This window comes from Salmo salar, unplaced genomic scaffold (genome assembly GCF_905237065.1).
Source record: "Salmo salar unplaced genomic scaffold, Ssal_v3.1, whole genome shotgun sequence".
Lineage (NCBI taxonomy): Eukaryota > Metazoa > Chordata > Actinopteri > Salmoniformes > Salmonidae > Salmo > Salmo salar.
Window position 1 is genome coordinate 37501 of NW_025550869.1, and position 19488 is coordinate 56988.

Here is a 19488-nt window from a genome sequence, read left to right on the forward strand (position 1 = left end):
GGTATGTGTTTAGACCCCAGGGCTCTGGGTTTAGACCCCAGGGCTCTGGGTTTGTCTTACAGTGGGTATGGGTTTAGATCCCAGGGCTCTGGGTTTAGATCCCAGGGCTCTGGGTTTGTCTTACAGTGGGTATGGGTTTAGACCCCAGGGCTCTGTGTTTGTCTTACAGTGGGTATGGGTTTAGATCCCAGGGCTCTGGGTTTGTCTTACAGTGGGTATGGGTTTAGATCCCAGGGCTCTGGGTTTAGATCCCAGGGCTCTGGATTTGTCTTACAGTGGGTATGGGTTTAGATCCCAGGGCTCTGGGTTTAGACCCCCAGGGCTCTGGGTTTGTCTCACAGTGGGTATGTGTTTAGACCCCAGGGCTCTGGGTTTAGACCCCAGGGCTCTGGGTTTGTCTTACAGTGGGTATGTGTTTAGACCCCAGGGCTCTGGGTTTAGATCCCAGGGCTCTGGGTTTAGATCCCAGGGCTCTGGGTTTGTCTTACAGTGGGTATGGGTTTAGACCCCAGGGCTCTGGGTTTAGACCCCAGGGCTCTGGGTTTAGATCCCAGGGCTCTGTGTTTGTCTTACAGTGGGTATGGGTTTAGACCCCAGGGCTCTGGGTCCGTCTCTGTTCAGGAAACTACGGAAGGCTGAGGAGTTCCCTCGCTTCTTCTCTGAATCCTCTGGACTGGTGCTCTGGACACAAACACACATTCACGGTTACACACACAGTCACGCGCAGTCACTCACAGTCTCTCACGGTCACGGTTACACACAGTCACAGTCAGTCCCACAGTGTCACAGTCACTCACACAGTCACACTCACAGTCACACTCACAGTCACTCACAGTCACTCACAGTCACTCACAGTCACTCACAGTCACTCACAGTCACTCACAGTCACTCACAGTCACTCACAGTCACTCACAGTCACTCACAGTCACACAGGTTTGGGTTATTTATATTAACTATAACTGTTGATTTAAAAAAGTTTCACCTCTTTCTTGGGGGAGGTTTTAAGAGTCGTGCGTGTGGTCACCATGGTTACACTTCCTGTTTTGGGCTTGGACTTCCTGTCTGTGCTTGAAGTGGTTAGGAACTCCTTTTTGGGAGAGACGGGCATTTTGATAGTCAGATTTGTCTTCCCTCCTCCTTCCTCTTCCACCTCCCTTCTCTTCATCACGGCCAGTTTGGAACTGGTTTTAACAAGAGGGGGGACCTTTTTAGGGGACGGACCGATCACGTCCTGGTTGTGGTCCCGCCCATTGGACTGTGATTGGCTGGTAGTGCTGCTGTGGGAGGAGTTAGCGATGCTTTTGTTGGCTGACGTGTCAGACCCCAGATCCTTACCAGAGTCCTTACGAGCCTGGACACACACACACACACACACACACACACACACACACACACACACACAGAGAGATGGAACCACACATATATATATATATACACACACACACACACACACACACACACACACACACACACACACACACACACACACACAGAGAGAGAGATGGAACCACACATATATATATATATACACACACACTCGTTGAATCTTTCAGAGAGAAAGAGAGAGTTTGTAGTGAGTTTATCCTTCACCTTTTTGGCGTGTGGTTCTTGGTCCAACATGGCCAGCGTCCTGGCAAACTCCTCGTCCTCGTGGACCAGCCTCTCCAACTCCATGTCCTCGTCCATCTGCAGCTGCTGGGCGATGACCTCATCAGTCAGCGACTCATCATGGTCCTGAGAGGGCCGGAGGGACAACACAGAGCCGTCATCAACTAGTCAGACTAGTCACTAGACCTGGGTCTCATCAACAACAACTAGTTAACTAGTCAGACTAGTCACTAGACCTGGGTCTCATCAACAACAACTAGTTAACTAGTCAGACTAGTCACTAGACCTGGGTCTCATCAACAACAACTAGTTAACTAGTCAGACTAGACCTTAGACCTGGGTCTCATCAACACCAACTAGTTAACTAGTCAGACTAGTCACTAGACCTGGGTCTCATCAACAACAACTAGTTAACTAGTCAGACTAGACCTTAGACCTGGGTCTCATCAACAACAACTAGTTAACTAGTCAGACTAGACCTGGGTCTCATCAACAACAACTAGTTAACTAGTCAGACTAGACCTTAGACCTGGGTCTCATCAACACCAACTAGTTAACTAGTCAGACTAGTCACTAGACCTGGGTCTCATCAACAACAACTAGTTAACTAGTCAGACTAGACCTTAGACCTGGGTCTCATCAACAACAACTAGTTAACTAGTCAGACTAGACCTGGGTCTCATCAACAACAACTAGTTAACTAGTCAGACTAGTCACTAGACCTGGGTCTCATCAACAACAACTAGTTAACTAGTCAGACTAGTCACTAGACCTGGGTCTCATCAACACCAACTAGTTAACTAGTCAGACTAGTCACTAGACCTGAGTCTCATCAACACCAACTAGTTAACTAGTCAGACTAGTCACTAGACCTGGGTCTCATCAACAACAACTAGTTAACTAGTCAGACTAGACACTAGACCTGGGTCTCATCAACACCAACTAGTTAACTAGTCAGACTAGTCACTAGACCTGGGTCTCATCAACAACAACTAGTTAACTAGTCAGACTAGTCACTAGACCTGGGTCTCATCAACAACAACTAGTTAACTAGTCAGACTAGTCACTAGACCTGGGTCTCATCAACAACAACTAGTTAACTAGTCAGACTAGTCACTAGACCTGGGTCCTGAGAAGGCTGGAGGGAGAGTAGAGAGATAATGAAGGGGAATAATCAGGGTGTTTTACTCACAGCTTTCCTCTTGGTACTTGCTACCAGTTTCTTGCCCGAGCGCTGGACACTCCCACTGCCAAAGTAGTCCAGGACAGAGGTGGGGGTGCGTTTGGTGTGCTGGGGCGCTGATTTAGGGGTGACGGGGGCTGGAGGAGACTTCTTTATCACTCCTTTCCCCTTGGCGGGCGCAGGGGTGGGTTTCGAGGGGGACCTGTAGATCTCTTTGGTCCCGGTGCGGGCCTTCCCTGGTTTGGTCACTCCATTATCCTGGGGCTTTGCAGACTTCTTCAGAGACAGGAAGTTATCACTGTCTGAATCTAAAGAGAGAGAGGGGGGGGGGATGAAGGTAAGGAGGGGGGAGGGAGGGAGAGAGAGGGGGAGGGGGCGTAAGGCGGAGGGAGGAGGGAGTTAAGGAGGAGGGGAGAGAGAGCGGGAGATCAAGAGGGGGAGAGAGAGCGAGAGGGAGGGAGGGAGGGATGGGGGAGAGAGAGGGAGGGAGGGATGGGGAGAGAGAGCGAGAGGGAGGTCAGGAGGGGGAGAGAGAGCGAGAGGGAGGGAGGAGGAGGGAGAGAGAGCGAGAGGGAGGGGGAGAGAGAGCGAGAGGGAGGTCAGGAGGGGGAGAGAGAGCGAGAGGGAGGTAAGGAGGGGGAGAGAGAGCGAGAGGGAGGGAGGGAGGGATGGGGGAGAGAGAGCGAGAGGGAGGTCAGGAGGGGGGAGAGAGAGCGAGAGGGAGGGGGGAGAGAGAGCGAGAGGGAGGTCAGGAGGGGGAGAGAGAGCGAGAGGGAGGTAAGGAGGAGGGATGTTACTAGAGTCTGTCAGGATGATTCATATTCTGATTCATGTTACTAGTCTGTCAGGATGATTCATATTCTGATACATGTTACTAGTCTGTCAGGATGATTCATATTCTGATTCATGTTACTAGTCTGTCAGGATGATTCATATTCTGATTCATGTTACTAGTCTGTCAGGATGATTCATATTCTGATACATGTTACTAGAGTCTGTCAGGATGATTCATATTCCGATACATGTTACTAGAGTCTGTCAGGATGATTCATATTCTGATACATGTTACTAGAGTCTGTCAGGACGATTCATATTCTGATTCATGTTACTAGAGTCTGTCAGGATGATTCATATTCTGATACATGTTACTAGAGTCTGTCAGGATGATTCATATTCTGATACATGTTACTAGAGTCTGTCAGGACGATTCATATTCTGATTCATGTTACTAGAGTCTGTCAGGATGATTCATATTCCGATACATGTTACTAGTCTGTCAGGACGATTCATATTCATGTTACTAGAGTCTGTCAGGATGATTCATATTCTGATTCATGTTACTAGAGTCTGTCAGGATGATTCATATTCTGATACATGTTACTAGAGTCTGTCAGGATGATTCATATTCTGATACATGATACTAGAGTCTGTCAGGATGATTCATATTCTGATACATGTTACTAGAGTCTGTCAGGATGATTCATATTCTGATTCATGTTACTAGAGTCTGTCAGGATGATTCATATTCTGATACATGTTACTAGAGTCTGTCAGGATGATTCATATTCTGATTCATGTCACTAGAGTCTGTCAGAATGATTCATATTCTGATACATGTTACTAGAGTCTGTCAGAATGATTCATATTCTGATACATGTTACTAGAGTCTGTCAGGACGATTCATATTCTGATACATGTTACTAGAGTCTGTCAGGACGATTCATATTCTGATTCATGTTACTAGAGTCTGTCAGGATGATTCATATTCTGATACATGTTACTAGAGTCTGTCAGGATGATTCATATTCTGATTCATGTTACTAGAGTCTGTCAGAATGATTCATATTCTGATACATGTTACTAGAGTCTGTCAGAATGATTCATATTCTGATACATGTTACTAGAGTCTGTCAGGACGATTCATATTCTGATACATGTTACTAGAGTCTGTCAGGACGATTCATATTCTGATACATGTTACTAGAGTCTGTCAGGACGATTCATATTCTGATACATGTTACTAGAGTCTGTCAGGATGATTCATATTCTGATACATGTTACTAGAGTCTGTCAGGATGATTCATATTCTGATTCATGTTACTAGAGTCTGTCAGGATGATTCATATTCTGATTCATGTTACTAGAGTCTGTCAGGATGATTCATATTCTGATACATGTTACTAGAGTCTGTCAGGATGATTCATATTCTGATACATGTTACTAGAGTCTGTCAGGATGATTCATATTCTGATACATGTTACTAGAGTCTGTCAGGATGATTCATATTCTGATACATGTTACTAGAGTCTGTCAGGATGATTCATATTCTGATTCATGTTACTAGAGTCTGTCAGGACGATTCATATTCTGATACATGTTACTAGAGTCTGTCAGGATGATTCATATTCTGATTCATGTCACTAGAGTCTGTCAGAATGATTCATATTCTGATACATGTTACTAGAGTCTGTCAGGACGATTCATATTCTGATTCATGTCACTAGAGTCTGTCAGAATGATTCATATTCTGATACATGTTACTAGAGTCTGTCAGGACGATTCATATTCTGATACATGTTACTAGAGTCTGTCAGGATGATTCATATTCTGATTCATGTTACTAGAGTCTGTCAGGACGATTCATATTCTGATACATGTTACTAGAGTCTGTCAGGATGATTCATATTCTGATACATGTTACTAGAGTCTGTCAGGACGATTCATATTCTGATTCATGTCACTAGAGTCTGTCAGAATGATTCATATTCTGATACATGTTACTAGAGTCTGTCAGGACGATTCATATTCTGATACATGTTACTAGAGTCTGTCAGGACGATTCATATTCTGATACATGTCACTAGAGTCTGTCAGGATGATTCATATTCTGATACATGTTACTAGAGTCTGTCAGGATGATTCATATTCTGATTCATGTTACTAGAGTCTGTCAGGATGATTCATATTCTGATTCATGTCACTAGAGTCTGTCAGGATGATTCATATTCTGATACATGTTACTAGAGTCTGTCAGGACGATTCATATTCTGATTCATGTTACTAGAGTCTGTCAGGATGATTCATATTCATGTTAATGGAGTCTGTCAGGATGATTCATATTCTGATTCATGTTACTAGAGTCTGTCAGGATGATTCATATTCATGTTACTAGAGTCTGTCAGGATGATTCATATTCTGATACATGTTACTAGAGTCTGTCAGGATGATTCATATTCTGATACATGTTACTAGAGTCTGTCAGGATGATTCATATTCTGATTCATGTTACTAGAGTCTGTCAGGATGATTCATATTCATGTTACTAGAGTCTGTCAGGATGATTCATATTCTGATACATGTTACTAGAGTCTGTCAGGATGATTCATATTCTGATACATGTTACTAGAGTCTGTCAGGATGATTCATATTCTGATTCATGTTACTAGAGTCTGTCAGGATGATTCATATTCTCCCGTTTAGTCCTGGTATGCTGGCGTTATTTCTGGTACGTCCTGGTATTCTCCCGCTATGGAGTCTAGTCTGTCTTACCTGTCTCAGAGACATACTGCACCGGGTCTTTCTTGGCAGGAGGAAGAGGAGGGTGCTGTTTCCGGACCTTCTGCTTCACTACCTCCTCCTCAGAGTCTACAGGAGAGAGGGAGGGAGGGAGGGAGGGAGGGAGGGAGGGAGGGAGGGAGGGAGGGAGGGAGGGAGGGAGGGAGGGAGGAGGGAGGGGAGGGGAGGGAGGGAGGTTTGGTGATGACAACAACAAAAATAGCCAGGTGACTAACTTAACCATTACATCAGTGTTGTAGACATGAGACCACAGACACAAGCAGCTGGTTAGTGGCTGGAATGTACAGCAGGTCCTTCCCTCTCCACCTTGGGAGGAAACCCTCCTTAACCTTGGGAGGAAAACCCTCCTTAACCTTGGGAGGAAAACCCTCCTTAACCTTGGGAGGAAACCCTCCTTAACTTTAGACATGGGAGGAAACCCTCCTTAACTTTAGACTTGGGAGGAAACCCTCCTTAACCTTGGGAGGAAACCCTCCTTAACTTTAGACTTGGGAGGAAACCCTCCTTAACTTTAGACTTGGGAGGAAAACCCTCCTTAACCTTAGACTTGGGAGGAAACCCTCCTTAACTTTAGACTTGGGAGGAAACCCTCCTTAACTTTAGACTTGGGAGGAAAACCCTCCTTAACTTTAACCTTGGGAGAAAACCCTCCTTAACTTTAGACATGGGAGGAAAACCCTCCTTAACTTTAACCTTGGGAGAAAACCCTCCTTAACTTTAGACTTGGGAGGAAAACCCTCCTTAACCTTGGGAGGAAACCCTCCTTAACTTTAGACTTGGGAGGAAAACCCTCCTTAACTTTAGACTTGGGAGGAAAACCCTCCTTAACTTTAGACATGGGAGGAAAACCCTCCTTAACCTTGGGAGGAAACCCTCCTTAACTTTAGACATGGGAGGAAACCCTCCTTAACTTTAGACTTGGGAGGAAAACCCTCCTTAACTTTAGACTTGGGAGGAAAACCCTCCTTAACCTTGGGAGGAAACCCTCCTTAACTTTAGACTCGACAGACTCTTAACAAAGACGTAATTAGTTTCAGAAACCACCTGCAGGATGACCTCCGTATTCTCTGATAACAGCCAGAGAAAGTGTTTTGTTTTTTGGAAGGCCCGTTGGACATCACCGCTCTCTGTCCGTTTGAGTTCACAACTAAAACAGGTTCAATGAATACGGAAGAGTAGAAATGCTGGTCGATAAAGTCTGACTTTATCCAATAGTTCCACAGAGGCATATTTATACATGTTGAGCATGACAAATCACTGTGGTCTACCACTATATGTCTGTCCACTGAAAATCACTATGACTCACCTGCCTCTCTGACCCTCTGACCTTGTGTTAGGTCGGGATTCCGCCTAAATCATGAATATGTCGCCTCATTTGCAAATGAGAATTTGTTCTCAACTAGCCTACCTGGTTAAATAAAAGTGAAATAAAATAAAACAATACAATTTGGAAATGAACATTTAATGTCCCATTCTAAAAACACAGGGCCAGTAATACCTCCACTGACAGAGGGGCAGCCAGAGGAGGGGCAGCCAGAGGAGGGGCAGCCAGAGGAGGGGCAGCCAGAGGAGGGGCAGCCAGAGGAGGGAGGGGCAGCCAGAGGAGGGAGGGGCAGCCAGAGGAGGGAGGGGCAGCCAGAGGAGGGAGGGGCAGCCAGAGGAGGGAGGGGCAGCCAGAGGAGGGAGGGGCAGCCAGAGGAGGGAGGGGCAGCCAGAGGAGGGAGGGGCAGCCAGAGGAGGGAGGGGCAGCCAGAGGGGGGCAGCCAGAGGAGGGGCAGCCAGAGGAGGGGCAGCCAGAGGGGCAGCCAGAGGGGCAGCCAGAGGGGCAGCCAGAGGGGGGCAGCCAGAGGAGGGGCAGCCAGAGGGGGGCAGCCAGAGGGGGGGCAGCCAGAGGGGCAGCCAGAGGGGGGCAGCCAGAGGGGCAGCCAGAGGGGCAGCCAGAGGGGGGGCAGCCAGAGGGGGGGCAGCCAGAGGGGGGGCAGCCAGAGGGGGGCAGCCAGAGGAGGGGCAGCCAGAGGGGGGGCAGCCAGAGGGGGGCAGCCAGAGGGGCATCCAGATGAGGGGCAGCCAGAGGGGCAGCCAGAGGGGGGGCAGCCAGAGGAGGGGCAGCCAGAGGGGGGGCAGCCAGAGGGGGGGCAGCCAGAGGGGGGGCAGCCAGAGGGGGGGGCAGCCAGAGGGGGACAGCCAGAGGGGGGGCAGCCAGAGGAGGGGCAGCCAGAGGGGGGGCAGCCAGAGGGGGGCAGCCAGAGGAGGGGCAGCCAGAGGGGGGGCAGCCAGAGGGGGGGCAGCCAGAGGAGGGGCAGCCAGAGGAGGGGCAGCCAGAGGAGGGGCAGCCAGAGGAGGGGCAGCCAGAGGAGGGGCAGCCAGAGGGGCAGCCAGAGGGGCAGCCAGAGGGGCAGCCAGAGGAGGGGCAGCCAGAGGGGGGGCAGCCAGAGGGGCAGCCAGAGGAGGGGCAGTCAGAGGAGGGGCAGCCAGAGGGGGGCAGCCAGAGGAGGGGCAGCCAGAGGAGGGGCAGCCAGAGGAGGGGCAGCCAGAGGAGGGGCAGCCAGAGGAGGGGCAGCCAGAGGAGGGAGGGGCAGCCAGAGGAGGGAGGGGCAGCCAGAGGAGGGAGGGGCAGCCAGAGGGGGGGGCAGCCAGAGGGGGGCAGCCAGAGGAGGGGCAGCCAGAGGAGGGGCAGCCAGAGGAGGGGCAGCCAGAGGAGGGGCAGCCAGAGGAGGGGCAGCCAGAGGAGGGGCAGCCAGAGGGGGGGCAGCCAGAGGGGGGGCAGCCAGAGGAGCAGCCATCTTTATTACCTGACTCAATGACAGCACGCTTCTTTGTCTTTTTATCACTGTCCTTCTTCTTCTTCTTCACCACCTGGAACACATCATCACCACCATCGTCATCATCACCACCATCGTCATCATCACCACCATCGTCATCATCACCATCATCACAACCATCATCACCATCCTCATCATCTTCCTCACAACCATCATCACCACCACCATCATCATCATCATCACCACCATCGTCATCACCACCATCCTCATCATCTTCCTCACAACCATCATCACCACCATCATCATCATCCTCCTCCTCACCACCATCCTCCTCCTCCTCACCATCATCACCATCTTCCTCACAACCATCATCACCATCTTCCTCATCCGCATCACCATCATCACCACCACCATCATCTTCCTCACCACCATTATTATCTTCCTCATCCTCACCACCATAAGTGTGGTTATTCACTGACTAGAGAGACTCTGGTTATATAATAATATATACCTTGGTGATGGACCGGTTCACTGACTAGAGAGACTCTGGTTATATAATAATATATACCTTGGTGATGGACCGGTTCACTGACTAGAGAGACTCTGGTTATATAATAATATATACCTTGGTGATGGACCGGTTCACTGACTAGAGATACTCTGGTTATATAATAATATATACCTTGGTGATGGACCAGTTCACTGACTAGAGAGACTCTGGTTATATAATAATATATACCTTGGTGATGGACCAGTTCACTGACTAGAGAGATTCTGGTTATATAATAATATATACCTTGGTGATGGACCAGTTCACTGACTAGAGAGACTCTGGTTATATAATAATATATACCTTGGTGATGGACCAGTTCACTGACTAGAGAGATTCTGGTTATATAATAATATATACCTTGGTGATGGACCGGTTCACTGACTAGAGAGACTCTGGTTATATAATAATATATACCTTGGTGATCGACCGGTTCACTGACTAGAGAGACTCTGGTTATATAATAATATATACCTTGGTGATCGACCGGTTCACTGACTAGAGAGACTCTGGTTATATAATAATATATACCTTGGTGATGGACCGGTTCACTGACTAGAGAGATTCTGGTTATATAATAATATATACCTTGGTGATGGACCGGTTCACTGACTAGAGAGACTCTGGTTATATAATAATATATACCTTGGTAGCAGTTTGCTTTTTCTTCACTTCTTCGTCTGTTGAGACGGATTTCTTCTTCGGGGACTCTGTGTTGAGGTTTCCATCCTGAGACGGTTTCTGCGCTGCGGGTTTGCTTGATACAAAGAACCGTCTGATGTCCTTAGAATGGAAGGGAAGGAAGTAAATTAGTCCACTGTACTTAACTGGCACCTTATTCCCTATTTAAATGTACTATAGGGTTCTGGTTAGAAAGTAAGTCGTGCACTATACAGGAATACAGTGTAGTTTGGGATCTATCCTAGTCGTTAAATTACATTTCATTTGAAGACATGTATTGCTAAGTTACACATGAGCGATATGTGGCGTGGCCAGATACAGTATTTAGTTCTGGTCCCATCACATACTTAGCTTTATCAGTTACTGTATCTCGTACCATCATGTACTTTATATTTACACTTTATTTACTTAATTGGCACCCTATTCCCTATTTATAACAAGTTATTTTTATTTTTACAATGACGGCCTAACCCTGGACGGACGGTGGGCAAAAAGTGTGCCACCTTATGGGACTCCCAATCACGGCCGGATGTGATGCAGCCTGGATTCGAACCAGGGACTGCAGTGCCTCAAACCGCTGCGCCACTCGGGAGCCCAACTTAGCATTATCAGTTGCTGTATCTATTTCTAGTACCGTCGCATATTTATCTTTACGATCTGCCCGTGAAAAATGCCACTCGATGCCACAAACCGACTGTCACTTTCATGTTTGCCATGGAAACAACTGACTTGCAGAGACAGTTAGCTACATGCATTGTTTTTCATTAGCATGATCGACAGTTAGCTACATGCATTGTTTTTCATTAGCATGATCGACAGTTAGCTACATGCATTGGTTTTCATTAGCATGATCGACAGTTAGCTACATGCATTGTTTTTCATTAGCATGATCGACAGTTAGCTACATGCATTGTTTTTCATTAGCATGATCGACAGTTAGCTACATGCATTGGTTTTCATTAGCATGATCGACAGTTAGCTACATGCATTGTTTTTCATTAGCATGATCGACAGTTAGCTACATGCATTGGTTTTCATTAGCATGATAGACAGTTAGCTACATGCATTGTTTTTTCATTAGCATGATAGCTAGTTAGCTACATGCATTGTTTTTCATTAGCATGATAGCTAGTTAGCTACATGCATTGTTTTTCATTAGCATGATAGACAGTTAGCTACATGCATTGTTTTTCATTAGCATGATAGACAGTTAGCTACATGCATTGGTTTTCATTAGCATGATAGACAGTTAGCTACATGCATTGGTTTTCATTAGCATGACAGCTAGTTAGCTACATGCATTGGTTTTCATTAGCATGACAGCTAGTTAGCTATATGCATTATTTTTCATCAGCATGATAGACAGCTACATGCATTGGTTTTCATTAGCATGATTGCTAGTTAGCTAGCTAGAAATCCTACTAAAAAGAACCAAAACAGGGTAACTACAGGTGGTTACTAGCTGACTAACTAGCTTATTCCCACTGCTAAGCTAATGGCTACTCTAAAACACTAACATGGGGGAGCTAACGTTAGCTGACAAATCTGCAACAACATCACATTTCTACACAAATACGAATGAACTATTTGTTTGTCTGTTGTTGTTTGTCAGGGAATGAGTTGTTGACTTGGACAATCGATGCAATAGACGCCGTGACTTACCATAATCAACACAACAAAATGACTTTTCTGATTGATTGTGATGATACAAGTTGACAACGCAGCTCCTTAAAAATCCTCAGTGGCGCGAAGTGTGATCAGAGACAGGAAGAGGAAGAGACAGGAAGAGGAAGAGAGAGGAACAGGAAAAGACGAACAGGAAGAGGAAGGTCCATCTCGGAGGAAAAACGTGTCTCCTTCCAGCAGGTGGCGTTTTTGTCGTTGTTTCACCCACCAAGCAAGTCGTTTTGTTTAGTTATGGAGGTCAATAAGAGTCCGATTTGGTCAACAACAACAACAACAACTGAATGGTTTATTTACTACGAGAGGTTTATTTGATATAATGTAAGTTTCGTAATGCTTTAAGTTGTTAGGAATGTACCGGTATAAGTAGGACACGTCTCATCCCGGTAACTTTGGGAATAAACCCTTTATATCGGAGATGTTTAGAGACGGTAAAGTATATTCATGGTATGAGTCTACCAGTAACATCTCTCCACATGTAATTAACCTGAGACACTCTGGTATTATGTTTTATATCGATCCAAAATGATATGGACCCTGATTTAACTTTCATTTTTTTTGTATCATTTCTTTATCTTTCATGGAAGATTCTTTATCCGTAAAATGAAGTGGGCAGAGAACAAACCCCTCTTTTCACATTATTTAAGAGAGAATTTAAATATTATTTCGAAATGATCAGTAAATGTAAAAAAAAAAAACATAAAGCAATACGCCCCGTAAAAGTATTTAACAAATTGAAAATGATTATAGAAATAGGTTTATTAGGTTAGGTTTATATACTCTTGTTTTTATATTTCTGTTTTTGTATTTGTTGTGTTCATAATAATAAATAAATATATGATTTTTTTATCGTATCTCTCCACATTGAAAACAGGCGGTTAAAAAAAGTTTATGAAACGGAAGAAAATGGAACGGAAACGGGGAGGAACCTCCCTGAATTTGTCCAATAGAAACTCTCGTTCTGCTCCGTTTTGCTTCTTAAAAAGGTAAAAACGGTGCAAATCAAATTAAAATGTAATTGGTCACATAAACATATTAATCAGACGTTATTGCGGGTGTAGTGAAATGCCTTGGTTCTTAAACAGTTTTTCGCACTGAATAGGACCATGAAGATACGCGCCATGCCTCAACGTGTTTCATACATGAGCTCACAGCCAGCACAGGTTATAAAGACGAGAATATTTATTCTAGTGAAGGTAAACTGCAACCAAAACGTTATTTAATTAATTCACATGGCCTTTTACAACGTTTACACGCATGCCTCCAGATCCTTATTGACGCGGGTACAAAGCTGTGCTCTTAGAGATTTTTTTCTTCTTCTAAATATTTCTCTATTTTATTTAACTAGGCAAGTCTATGTTAGCTGTGTAAATGTTGTATGTTGAATGAATTGCACACGTGTTGTAGGTGCGAATGTGAAACGGTCCCAACGACACCAGGTAAGCCACGTCCACTACTGATTACATCACAGGAACTGTAGACTAGACGTCCAGTTTATATAGACCTGCCACCACCTCTCTCAGCAGCTCTCTCTACCCAGGGAACTGTAGACAGACCAGCCACCACCTCTCTAAACAGCTCTCTCTACCCAGGGAACTGTAGACAGACCTGCCACCACCTCTCTCAGCAGCTCTCTCTACCCAGGGAACTGTAGACAGACCAGCCACCACCTCTCTAAACAGCTCTCTCTACCCAGGGAACTGTAGACAGACCTGCCACCACCTCTCTCAGCAGCTCTCTCTACCCAGGGAACTGTAGACAGACCTGCCACCACCTCTCTCAGCAGCTCTCTCTACCCAGGGAACTGTAGACAGACCTGCCACCACCTCTCTCAGCAGCTCTCTCTACCCAGGGAACTGTAGACAGACCTCAGGGTTATAGACCTGCCACCACCTCTCTCAGCAGCTCTCTCTCTACCCAGGGAACTGTAGACAGACCTGCCACCAGCTCTCTCTACCCAGGGAACTGTAGACTAGACGTCAAGTTTATAGACCTGCCACCACCTCTCTCAGCAGCTCTCTCTACCCAGGGAACTGTAGACAGACGTCCAGTTTATATAGACCAGCCACCACCTCTCTCAGCAGCTCTCTCTACCCAGGGAACTGTAGACTAGACGTCCAGTTTATAGACCTGCCACCACCTCTCTCAGCAGCTCTCTCTCTACCCAGGGAACTGTAGACAGACCTGCCACCACCTCTCTCAGCAGCTCTCTCTACCCAGGGAACTGTAGACAGACCAGCCACCACCTCTCTCAGCAGCTCTCTCTACCCAGGGAACTGTAGACAGACCTCAGGGTTATAGACCTGCCACCACCTCTCTCAGCAGCTCTCTCTCTACCACCCAGGGAACTGTAGACAGACCTGCCACCAGCTCTCTCTACCCAGGGAACTGTAGACTAGACGTCAAGTTTATAGACCTGCCACCACCTCTCTCAGCAGCTCTCTCTACCCAGGGAACTGTAGACAGACGTCCAGTTTATATAGACCAGCCACCACCTCTCTCAGCAGCTCTCTCTACCCAGGGAACTGTAGACTAGACGTCCAGTTTATAGACCTGCCACCACCTCTCTCAGCAGCTCTCTCTCTACCCAGGGGAACTGTAGACAGACCTGCCACCACCTCTCTCAGCAGCTCTCTCTACCCAGGGAACTGTAGACAGACCAGCCACCACCTCTCTAAACAGCTCTCTCTACCCAGGGAACTGTAGACAGACCTGCCACCACCTCTCTCAGCAGCTCTCTCTACCCAGGGAACTGTAGACAGACCTGCCACCACCTCTCTCAGCAGCTCTCTCTACCCAGGGAACTGTAGACAGACCTGCCACCACCTCTCTCAGCAGCTCTCTCTACCCAGGGAACTGTAGACAGACCTCAGGGTTATAGACCTGCCACCACCTCTCTCAGCAGCTCTCTCTCTACCCAGGGAACTGTAGACAGACCTGCCACCAGCTCTCTCTACCCAGGGGAACTGTAGACTAGACGTCAAGTTTATAGACCTGCCACCACCTCTCTCAGCAGCTCTCTCTACCCAGGGAACTGTAGACAGACGTCCAGTTTATATAGACCAGCCACCACCTCTCTCAGCAGCTCTCTCTACCCAGGGAACTGTAGACTAGACGTCCAGTTTATAGACCTGCCACCACCTCTCTCAGCAGCTCTCTCTCTACCCAGGGAACTGTAGACAGACCTGCCACCACCTCTCTCAGCAGCTCTCTCTACCCAGGGAACTGTAGACAGACCAGCCACCACCTCTCTCAGCAGCTCTCTCTACCCAGGGAACTGTAGACAGACCTCAGGGTTATAGACCTGCCACCACCTCTCTCAGCAGCTCGCTCTCTACCACCCAGGGAACTGTAGACAGACCTGCCACCAGCTCTCTCTACCCAGGGAACTGTAGACTAGACGTCAAGTTTATAGACCTGCCACCACCTCTCTCAGCAGCTCTCTCTACCCAGGGAACTGTAGACAGACGTCCAGTTTATATAGACCAGCCACCACCTCTCTCAGCAGCTCTCTCTACCCAGGGAACTGTAGACTAGACGTCCAGTTTATAGACCTGCCACCACCTCTCTCAGCAGCTCTCTCTCTACCCAGGGAACTGTAGACAGACCTGCCACCACCTCTCTCAGCAGCTCTCTCTACCCAGGGAACTGTAGACAGACCAGCCACCACCTCTCTCAGCAGCTCTCTCTACCCAGGGAACTGTAGACAGACCTGCCACCACCTCTCTCAGCAGCTCTCTCTACCCAGGGAACTGTAGACAGACCTGCCACCACCTCTCTCAGCAGCTCTCTCTACCCAGGGAACTGTAGACAGACGTCCAGTTTATATAGACCTGCCACCACCTCTCTCAGCAGCTCTCTCTACCCAGGGAACTGTAGACAGACCTGCCACCACCTCTCTCAGCAGCTCTCTCTACCCAGGGAACTGTACAGACCTGCCACCACCTCTCTCAGCAGCTCTCTCTACCCAGGGAACTGTAGACAGACCTCAGGTTTATAGACCTGCCACCACCTCTCTCAGCAGCTCTCTCTACCCAGGGAACTGTAGACAGACCTGCCACCACCTCTCTCAGCAGCTCTCTCTACCCAGGGAACTGTAGACAGACCTCAGGTTTATAGACCTGCCACCACCTCTCTCAGCAGCTCTCTCTACCCAGGGAACTGTAGACAGACCTGCCACCACCTCTCTCAGCAGCTCTCTCTACCCAGGGAACTGTAGACAGACCTGCAACCACCTCTCTCAGCAGCTCTCTCTACCCAGGGAACTGTAGACAGACCTGCCACCACCTCTCTCAGCAGCTCTCTCTACCCAGGGAACTGTAGACAGACCTGCCACCAGCTCTCTCTACCCAGGGAACTGTAGACTAGATGTCAAGTTTATAGACCTGCCACCACTTCTCTCAGCAGCTCTCTCTACCCAGGGAACTGTAGACAGACCTGCCACCACCTCTCTCTACCCAGGGAACTGTAGACTAGACGTCAAGTTTATAGACCAGCCACCACCTCTCTCAGCAGCTCTCTCTACCCAGGGAACTGTAGACTAGACGTCCAGTTTATAGACCTGCCACCACCTCTCTCAGCAGCTCTCTCTCTACCCAGGGAACTGTAGACAGACCTGCCACCACCTCTCTCAGCAGCTCTCTCTACCCAGGGAACTGTAGACAGACCTGCCACCACCTCTCTCAGCAGCTCTCTCTACCCAGGGAACTGTAGACAGACCTGCCACCACCTCTCTCAGCAGCTCTCTCTACCCAGGGAACTGTAGACAGACCTGCCACCACCTCTCTCAGCAGCTCTCTCTACCCAGGGAACTGTAGACAGACGTCCAGTTTATATAGACCTGCCACCACCTCTCTCAGCAGCTCTCTCTACCCAGGGAACTGTAGACAGACCTGCCACCACCTCTCTCAGCAGCTCTCTCTACCCAGGGAACTGTAGACAGACCAGCCACCACCTCTCTCAGCAGCTCTCTCTACCCAGGGAACTGTAGACAGACCTGCCACCACCTCTCTCAGCAGCTCTCTCTACCCAGGGAACTGTAGACAGACCTGCCACCACCTCTCTCAGCAGCTCTCTCTACCCAGGGAACTGTAGACAGACGTCCAGTTTATATAGACCTGCCACCACCTCTCTCAGCAGCTCTCTCTACCCAGGGAACTGTAGACAGACCAGCCACCACCTCTCTCAGCAGCTCTCTCTACCCAGGGAACTGTAGACAGACCTGCCACCACCTCTCTCAGCAGCTCTCTCTACCCAGGGAACTGTAGACAGACCTGCCACCACCTCTCTCAGCAGCTCTCTCTACCCAGGGAACTGTAGACAGACCTGCCACCACCTCTCTCAGCAGCTCTCTCTACCCAGGGAACTGTACAGACCTGCCACCACCTCTCTCAGCAGCTCTCTCTACCCAGGGAACTGTAGACAGACCTCCAGTTTATATAGACCTGCCACCACCTCTCTCAGCAGCTCTCTCTACCCAGGGAACTGTAGACAGACCTCCAGTTTATATAGACCTGCCACCACCTCTCTCACGTCTCTTTCCCACGACCAGGGAAGGAGCGTGACCATGAAGACCAGCGATATCCTATTACCCACAAACAAACACACACACGTACCACCTACCAGTCCATGTTCTAAGGTCACACTGAGATATGGACACTGATGGGATCCTAGATGATGTACATTGTCAGTATATTATCTTTTTGTTTTTGTATTGTTTTCATTTGATTGCTTGTTACTTTTTGTTTTCAAACACGTTGCAATTCTTCCTGACAGACAGACACACCGTTTTAATATCAAAACACTGCAGCCCTTTGAACAGACCTGTTTTACAGCTTCAGACTTACACTTCCTGTATATCCTGAGCTTTCTCCTATCTCCTAGATAGAGGGCAGACAACCTTAGTAATAAATACATGTATTTCTATGTAAGTAGTATAGTATTTCTATAGTAAGTAGTAAAAGGACAAATTCAATGGATCAAATAAAAAGGATCCCAAAATGAAATGATCCACGGTATGACTTTCTTAAAACAATTCCATGTTAGATTAGAAATCTTAAGACAACATATTAATTTTTAGCAGGACTGTTATTTTTTAATTTTACAAGACAAGTTTTTCATTTTTTTTTTAAATGTATTTTACCTTTATTTAACTAGGCAAGTCAGTTAAGACCAAATTCTTATTTTCAATGACGGCCTACCGGGGAACAGTGGGGTTTAACTGCCTTGTTCAGGGGCAGAACGACAGATTTGTACCTCGTCAGCTCAGAGATTCGATCTTGCAACCCTTTCGGTTACTAACCCAGCGCTCTACCCACTAGGCTACCCTGCCGCACCGTCAGTTAAGAACAAATTCTTATTTTCAATGACAGGAGTCATTATCCACGTAGAAGAAGTGGAAACCGCGGTAAATAACTTGACCGTTGTAATAATAGACAAGGGATGCAGTTGTGACCAAGACGCTGATCTGGGGGGTCTGTTATGCATTTCTCACACTAACGGGTTAAGATGAGGGGAAGCTGAGCCGAGACGTGTACCTGGGGGGAAACGCCCCCCCCCCTCCCCCAGGGCATCCGAATGGACTGATTAGGATGCTATAACATGTCAGCCAATAGGAACCATGAGACAGGATTTGTGGGTGTGACCATAGAATTATAAATTCCAATATTTCACGCTGCATTCACAACCAAGTGGGATATTGGAATTTACCAGTTTGTGAAGCTGTAAATAACAGCTGGCTGCATTCACAACCAAGTGGGATGTTGGAATTTACCAGTTTGTGAAGCTGTAAATAACAGCTGGCTGCATTCACAACCAAGTGGGATGATGGAATTTACCAGTTTGTGAAGCTGTAAATAACAGCTGGCTGCATTCACAACCAAGTGGGATGTTGGAATTTACCAGTTTGTGAAGGTGTAAATAACAGCTGGCTGCATTCACAACCAAGTGGGATATTGGAATTTACCAGTTTGTGAAGCTGTAAATAACAGCAGGCTGCATTCACCTGATGAGAAACTCAAGATTTGCTAACGGTTAATAACAAAAACCGTGTCGAAATCCATCTGCTTTGTTAACAAACAGCTTTTCATATTGTTTTGTTGCATTTTTAATCTGCCAAAAATATGCTGCTATCGGTTTTTTATTTTTTCCCCCTTATCGGCTGAGGTCAGAGGTCACCGTGTGGGAGAAGTGGGCGCTCGGGATGACCGTCCCCCCCCCCAGTAGTTAATTTCCAGTTGGGAGGGGCCCTTCAAATGGATTTCTCCCAGTCGTAAGTGGTAAATTCCTACTTGGTTACAAACAAAAGCATAACTATAAATGTAATGTGATCTGTGGGTGAGACACCTAAATGTTTGACTAACAGGAAATAAAAATGACCAGCTTGGTTTAAAACTACACGAACCATCCAATAGGAACCACAGAAAAGACACGATGTGGGGTTGTCA

At 47.3% G+C, this 19488-nt stretch overlaps 1 protein-coding gene across 1 annotated transcript in view; it reads right to left on the bottom strand.

The window, feature by feature from the left end:
• Window positions 1-12158, bottom strand: part of LOC106594440 (replication factor C (activator 1) 1) — a 36341-nt gene extending 24183 nt beyond the window's left edge. The window contains 8 exon segments of the mRNA XM_045713983.1: window positions 574-681; window positions 983-1351; window positions 1591-1734; window positions 2801-3099; window positions 6341-6436; window positions 9160-9223; window positions 10325-10462; window positions 12023-12158. Coding sequence (XP_045569939.1) covers window positions 574-681; window positions 983-1351; window positions 1591-1734; window positions 2801-3099; window positions 6341-6436; window positions 9160-9223; window positions 10325-10462; window positions 12023-12025 — 1221 coding nt within the window. The 5' untranslated portion in view covers window positions 12026-12158.
• Window positions 12159-19488: the final 7330 nt, after the last annotated feature.